At 34.6% G+C, this 7,565-nt stretch overlaps 1 protein-coding gene across 1 annotated transcript; it reads left to right on the forward strand.

Annotated features, from left to right (window-relative positions):
- The first annotated feature begins 934 nt into the window (after positions 1–934).
- Positions 935–4,263, forward strand: UBC27 (ubiquitin-conjugating enzyme 27). Its single transcript, XM_088974580.1, has 4 exons — positions 935–1,313; positions 3,564–3,723; positions 3,840–3,929; positions 4,029–4,263. Exons 1-4 carry the CDS (start codon positions 1,291–1,293, stop codon positions 4,134–4,136), a joined length of 381 nt encoding a protein of 126 aa, XP_088830706.1. The 5' UTR covers positions 935–1,290; the 3' UTR covers positions 4,137–4,263.
- The last annotated feature ends 3,302 nt before the right edge of the window (positions 4,264–7,565 follow it).

Consider the following 7,565-nt stretch of genomic DNA (forward strand, 5'->3'; position numbering starts at 1 on the left):
TAACCTGGGGTTAGAGGCTGTGTTTTATATCTAATGGTGATTTCTACAAGATCACATCTATGCCCCACAAACACCTCAAATGCACGATTGCGATATGCTGTGGGGTTTATAATGTGAATTCAATTTCCCCCGTTCCACATTTTGAGTTCATATTAAGGGTGGCCACGATATATATACATGAAGATAATAATAATAATAATAATAATAATATATAAAATTATAGAAAATAAAATATATAAAACTATTATGAACTCATTTAATCCATTGTTTTGGACGGTTAAGATTTGCAAAAGAGAATTCACTATCGTTAGTAATAGAATGCCGCTGTTTGGTACTTTGTAATTAGGTGGTTTGGTTCCTCAGAATCCTCTTTTCAGTTTTCACTTGTTTATCAAAAAAAACCCTCTTTTCACTTGTTAACCCATACGTCACACACAAAAAAAAAAAAAAGAAGAATCCACCTTTCACTGAAAAGGACCTAAAACGGAGCCAAGAGTCCAAACTCACGAATTATTTTTGAGAAGTGAAGAACCTCTTTGGCTCTTTACTCTTTCTTTTGAGAAGAATGGAACTTCACCGGAAGGGTTAACAAGGCTACGGAGATGGAGTAGGTAGTAGTAGGGTCTCTCGCTCTCTCTCTCTATGCATCTGAGGTCCTTGTGTTTGTTTTAAGTGCCCTTGACCTATTCGTTGTGGAATAACTTGAGATATTTACTCAGCTTGTCTCTTGCGCTTTGCTAAAATTATGAAGATTAAGTTAGAAATACCTGTAAATTCTTCAGTTTGAGATTCTTATAAATTTGAAGGGCAGTTAATTGCTTAATCCAATCTCTTTGATTGGGAATTGGAAAAAAAAAAAAAAGAATTGTTGAGATTACTTGCTGGGATTTATTGAAGCCACTCACCCCTCTAAAACATAGACGGATTGCCTATAGGGTTATTTTAAATGTCCAAACATTGATATTTCGTCCTTAACTTCACCTAAATAAATAAAACATAATGATTCTTTATTCATGAAAAAAATAACTTCACCTAAATAAAAAAAAGGGAAAAATGTGAGCCAGACCAATTTGGAAATCAAGCAAAATCTATCCTGGTTTAGCTACAAAATGATAAGCTAATCATTTATCACAGAACATGATATAATTCTGTTATCTTTTATAATAGGTTTAATGTTTGGTATTCGTCAGGAGAGAAGAAAATTGATTCAGTTTATGACAACTTGACAAGTAGCCTTATTAATGTTGGTATTTTATTTTGGCAGATGGGTATCCTTTCGAGCCTCCAAAGATGCAATTTATGACAAAAGTTTGGTATGGATCTCCTTCTTGTATACAACAATGACTTGTCCATTAGTTTGTTCTCTTCATTTGTTTGGTTCTTTAAATACCTACCTGGTTATCAACTCTATGTTGGTACTATGAATCCATTGCACTTCAGAAGCAGACCATCTACTGTGGAAGGTGGACACGTGGCTAGAGAGAATGTTAGTGGAATTTCAGTCAGAAATTTGTTAATTTATCCCGCTGCCTTAGGGGGTGTTCGACAACATGGTTGGTTTTGTTTTGAAAACAAAACAACTGCCATTTCTGTAAAAACAATACAATTTTGCTGATGTGGCAATTTTTGTCTTCAAGAACAAAATCAACCATGTTGTTGAACACCCCTTAATTTTCTCTCATCTCCATGGATTTTGCACTGGTTCAATGCTCTGAAGCTTGAAGTTTATGTCTTTTCTTTGCCCATTGAGGGAGCTCCCTTTCCCTTCTCCCTCCCCCAAAGAAAGAGTTTCACTATTTGGTTTTTCTCATCTCAATATGTTAAACATAATGGTTACTTTAGTAGTCATGGTCTGAGAGTTTCTTTTTTTTTATGGAAAAAATTATGTTAAAGTGCACATGTTGCATTGTGTCATATCTTGTTTTCCATGGCACGTTTTTTCACTAATCATCTGGCTGTTGGGAGTCTGATCTCCCATTACCTATTTGTGTTTGCTCTGGTGTCTCTCCTCTGCATGCCATGATTACTACTTGGACGGTTGGACCTACTGTATATTAGAATTATTAGGATATTTAGAACTTGGAATTGTTAGCAACCTCTTGTAAGTAATACTAGGCAGACTACCAGGTCCCTCAGATGGCATATCATCCAATCAGTGTGACCCACATGTAATGGAGCAAATTGGTTACAGGTTAATTTTTTAATTGTAAGAAAACAAAAAACAAAATAAAAGAAAGTTAAAAAAACAAAGTGGAAAAATGAAAACAAGAGGAATAAGGGTGCTGAATGGGCTGCTATTAGAACCAGTTGCTATTTCACCTTGCCCATATATGTTGCACTCAGTGGCGGAGACAGGATTTTTTTTTTTTTGGGGGGGGGGGGGGGTTGGGGGAGTTAAACAGGAAAATGAAATAGGGAGTACAAGTAGGGTTTCAAGAGAAATGAGATGAGAAGGTTTGGATTTATTACAGATATTTTTAAAGAAAAAATAAACCTTTTTTTTTTATTTTGGGAGTTGGAGTAGTATTAGAGAGTGATCCTTAACATCTCAGTTCAAGTTTTGAGGGGGCCAAGGACCCACTTTACTGTTTTTAATTCTGCCTCCACTTACTACTAACTATACAAATGGTGGTATTAAAAAGGGCAAGGACCCCCCCCCCCCCAAATATACTTGGCTCCGCCCCTGTTTGCACTCTCCCTCCCCTAAAATTAGGGCTTTATTAAGACAAAACCCCACTTACAATGCACGTTATTGAAACTGCTGAGCTTAGAATTCATGAATTTGTCCAGTCTCAAGTTTGATTTTCTACACCATGATTGTATATTCCAAGTATGAATGGAATAATTCAGTTTGACAAATTTGCATTCATGGTGATTAGAGATGGGGTTCATACTAATATGGGATATATGTGAAACTATGAATGAACATTTAATTTGAACAAGAATGGGTTGATCTGTTATGCATGAGAATTGAGATTGACACCTGAATGTCAATATGGATAGATGATGGTTTTCTGCTTCTTTCTTTGATTTTATCCTTAAATTTCTTTTCTTTTTTTTGTATCATGATAATATGCCAAACGGATATTGTAATCCATAAGCAACACCATGACTGTATATTTCATTTATGGATGGAACTCCTGTATGTGTACATGTGTCTGTGTATGGTCATTTATTTCTCAGTGGTCTGAGCCTCGTGCATGCGTCTTGTTTGGAGAGGTCTGTTTACTCTTACTTTTAGGCACTGCTATGGTCAAGGGTAATTGCTCAGTTATTCATAAAAAAAAAGGGATAATTGGTCAGTTGATGAGTCCTTGCTCCACATTTCTGAGTGAAGTTGTTATCAATGATGAAAGAGCTGAACTTGATCATATCTTTTTATCATATTTATATTTCATATGTTTGTGCTATAAAAAAGTTGGTCTGCTTTTGACTTGTCTTCCGTGATGATTCATATAACAAAATTAAGTGTGTACATCTTCCAATACTTTAGGCCCAGGATGCTTAACTAAGTTATGACCCAAGATTTTTAACAATTTTTTCTTCTGCATTATCCATTGAAGGCACCCAAATATCAGCAGTCAAAATGGAGCAATCTGCTTGGATATCTTAAAGGATCAATGGAGCCCAGCCCTCACACTAAAAACAGCACTTCTTTCTTTGCAAGCACTGCTTTCTGCCCCTGAACCTGATGATCCTCAAGATGCTGTGGTAGCCCAGCAGGTTCCGTTTATGTTACTCCCACTTAATGCCCTGTGTTCATTTTACATTTTGTGTGTGTTTTCATTTACTTGGGGCACTTCCAATCTTTTCTTACAAGTTTGTGTTTGATGCTACAGTATCTTCGAGATTATCCAACCTTTGTCGGTACAGCACGCTATTGGACTGAAACTTTTGCCAAGAGGTCATCCATTGGAACTGAAGAAAAGGTATGCGAAAGATTCATCTTTACCTAGTTTTTTATATGTTTTATAACATGGTTTCATCCTCTCAACCGAAAAGCCTGAAAAGATTGCTCTTGGTGACAGATACAGAAGCTTGTGGAGATGGGTTTCCCTGAAGGTCTAGTGAGGACAACTTTAGAAGTTGTTGGTGGTGACGAAAACATGGCTCTTGAGAAACTTTGTTCTGGCTAAAGCGGTCTTGCAGTGGCATCCATCTTTACTCGTGTCAATTTCTATATTTCCTTGTGAACCTGGAATTCGGAAGAATTTCGATTTGGATATTTACATTCTCAATAGAAGCCCCCTATCATTACTCTTACCGATCTTTTGTTTCTGATTAGATCTCCCTTTGCCTCCGTGGCCGTCCTCTGGACTCTGGAGTCACCGCATCCATATTGTCGTAATCTAATTAACAAGTCATTTCTGCACAGAACAGTACTGTTAATGGAGCTTAAACAAAAGATAAGGAAAAATATATTTAGATAGTGTATTTAACTTTGTAGCGAGTCTATTGCATTTGCTGCAGGCTGCAACATATCATTCTCATTTCTTCGTAAGGCTCTATTTGGAAGGAGTATAAATACACGTGTAGAGTGCAAAACCTTGTGTTTTGTACTATTTTGTATGAATTTGTGTTGTACATATTTGTATTCATATTCTTTCCAAACTGAGCCTAAGTAGGAATGCATTTTAGCATGTCTTGGCCTGATTCGACCAAGGTGCACCTATATGCGAATGTATATGCTATTGTAAAGAATCGAATACTTGATTTTGGAGTAGGTTAATGAAGATAAATTTGATCGCATGTTGCCAACTTAGAAGTTATATCTTTACCATTAATTGTACATGTACATATTTGAATTGAATATTTTATTGATTCAAGCTTAGAAAAACTAATCAAACTTACTCTAAGATTTGATCTTGATTAACATACAACTTGAATCAAGCCTTATCCAATTGAGCCTGAATTTTTTTTTTTAATTAAAGTTCGATTTGATTGCACCCTCATAACCTATGATTATTTGCTATAGTACTTTTAAGTCTACAATCCAATTGGTAAAATGTTATAGCTCTACAATCTGAGTAAAAGGTCATTGGGTTCTACGTTTTTATGTGCATAATAAAATCTTAAAGATCTTATTATGTCAAATATGTATGATGTTTATTTTTTGGTTAAACTTAGCTTCGATTATGCACATAAAAATGATGGAATTCGCTATTGTCCTCATTTAAATAAGAAATACTATTAATGATGGATTAAGATGAAACCAACACGAAATTAACACAAAAAAAAAAAACAAAAATGAACGAAATAAGCAACATTATTTTTAATAATAATGTAGATAAAATACAAAATTTAAAACCAATTTGATAATGAATTCGTTTTCTTGTCTAGGTGGTGAGTCAACGGTCCAACCTTTTCAGATCAAAAAAATTAACCCATGATGTCATCTTTAATATTATATATTCATCATATTAATCAAATAAAGCATTTAAATGTAAGAAATAAGAATTATTTTATTAATAATAAAAATGGAATACAAAATTTAAGATCAACCCAAAAGCAACATGGGTTTTCCATCAAGGTGGTGAGTCGGTGGTTCAATTATTTAGGCCAAATGACCACTCCAATATTATATATTCATTGTATTAAAAAAATAAGTGATAAATAAAAAAAAATTACTAATGATGGAAATGAAATACAAAAAATTAGGAAAAATATAATTAGCTAGTGTCCAACTTGTGACTCTACTAACTGGTTCAAAAGATTCAATTAGCTAGGTCATTATATTGTTGACCAAGTGAATGTTTTTGACAAGTAGTTTGATGGTAAATTGACCAAAAATCTTGATCAAGTGATGGGTCAATTAGTTTGACCAAACAATTTGACCATGAGGTTAAAACACTGATAAGAATAACTAATGTTCTAAAAATCGACTAAAACCTTATTTTCCTCTTAGTTGAAGAAATCAGCTTTTGTTATAAATTAAATAATAAGAATAAAAATATAGAAAATATTATAAAGTTTATGAAAAATAAATATGGATTGAATATTATATTTTCATTATATTAAAATATGTATGAAAAAACAAAAAAGATTGTTATTAATGATGGAAATGGTTAAAATACAAAAGAAAAAGAAAACAATGTCCCCATCAACCCAATATTCAATTTGATGATAGAAATGATCAAAAGGATATATTGAGTATCAACCACATGGTAAATTTCTAAAAGTACACTAAATTGTCTTTAATATTCAAAAATGTAATTTTATGAAAATTTTAGAAGATTTATTATACTTGTGTAATTTTGAAAAATTATTTAAATTTTTATTAAATAATTTATTTTCTTTTTAAATGGTTTGCTTACACAATTATACTAATTTATTTTATAATTTCTAATATAAACTAACCAATAATTTCCTTTTTACAATATTATACTAATTTATCTTAATAATTTGTGTAATTATTTGTTCAAATTATAGTTTTCCATTTACCATAGTCATTTATCTTTAATAGTTTTCAATAATTTGCAGTGAAAATTACATAAATTTTCAATGGTTTTCCAAAATCAATCAAATGTAATAAATTTTCCTAAAATTTCCAAAATATTCTAATAAATTTTAATAATTATTTAATGCATTTTAAATATATTTTCAAATTTATATCTTTTAATTTCAAAAATGTTATTTTATGAAATATAGTTTTATGAAAATATTTGAAAAAATTATTACATTTTTCTAACTATGGGGATTTATTGTTTTTTTTAATTGTTATTGATATAACCGTTTCTGGTCATGTACCAATTTTTTATGATGTATCAATTTTTTTTTTTGGCTAAGTGCCTCACATTTGACCTACTCCCAGGAGAGGATGGTGGAGCTCCCTAGTGGTGAGCTACTTGGTGATGAGCTCCCTGGTGGTGAGCTACTTGGTGACGAGCTCCCTGGCGGTGAGCTACCTGGTGATGAGCTCCCTAGCGGTGAGTTGCCTAGTGACGAGCTCCCTGGTGGTGAGCTACCTGGTGACGAGCTCCCTGGTGATGAGCTCCCTGGCGGTGAGCTACTTGGTGACGAGCTCCTTGGTGGTGAGCTACCTGGTGACGAGCTCCCTGGCGGTGAGCTACCTGGGTGGACTCGTCATTTGACTTGCTCCTAGGCGTTCTGTAACTCAGGGGATGGTGGAGCTCCCTGGTGTAGTGCAACCCAACTACCCTCTCCATGAGGTGATCTCCTCTCCTTTGTAGGCGGCGAGAGATGAGGGACCTACGAGAACTCCAACTTTTCCTCCTCTTTGTAGGCGGCGGGAGCTAAGGAACCTAGGAGAACTGAATCAGAGGACCTAGGGGTATTTTCCCGACGGGGACTCTTCGATGCCTAAGTTAGCATTCTGATTGTAGGGAGCTTGGAGAGAAATGAGAGAGCTAGAGAGCAAGGATTACCTCCATTTTTTCATTCTCTCTCCCTTGTCTTTGGGGGTCGGAGTCCTTATATAGTGGTGTCCTATTAAATCAAGCATAACAGCCTTTGTTAAGTCAGGCGTAACCGCCTCTGTCTCTCTACCGCAATCGATACTACCAGAACTGAGGTGGCGGGTGCAGGCGGCTGCTGCAGAGTACGGC

Source organism: Nelumbo lutea, chromosome 3, assembly GCF_056320005.1.
Source record: "Nelumbo lutea isolate HS-2025 chromosome 3, American lotus-T2T, whole genome shotgun sequence".
In the NCBI taxonomy this organism is placed as follows: domain Eukaryota; kingdom Viridiplantae; phylum Streptophyta; class Magnoliopsida; order Proteales; family Nelumbonaceae; genus Nelumbo; species Nelumbo lutea.

Bases quoted from the DNA above. Each gene is read 5' to 3' on its own strand.
- UBC27 (XM_088974580.1), top strand. From the start codon at position 1,291: ATGCAATTTATGACAAAAGTTTG. The intron at 1,314-3,563 runs GTATGGATCTCC...TATCCATTGAAG, and splicing joins CAATTTATGACAAAAGTTTG to GCACCCAAATATCAGCAGTC. The intron at 3,724-3,839 runs GTTCCGTTTATG...TTGATGCTACAG, and splicing joins ATGCTGTGGTAGCCCAGCAG to TATCTTCGAGATTATCCAAC.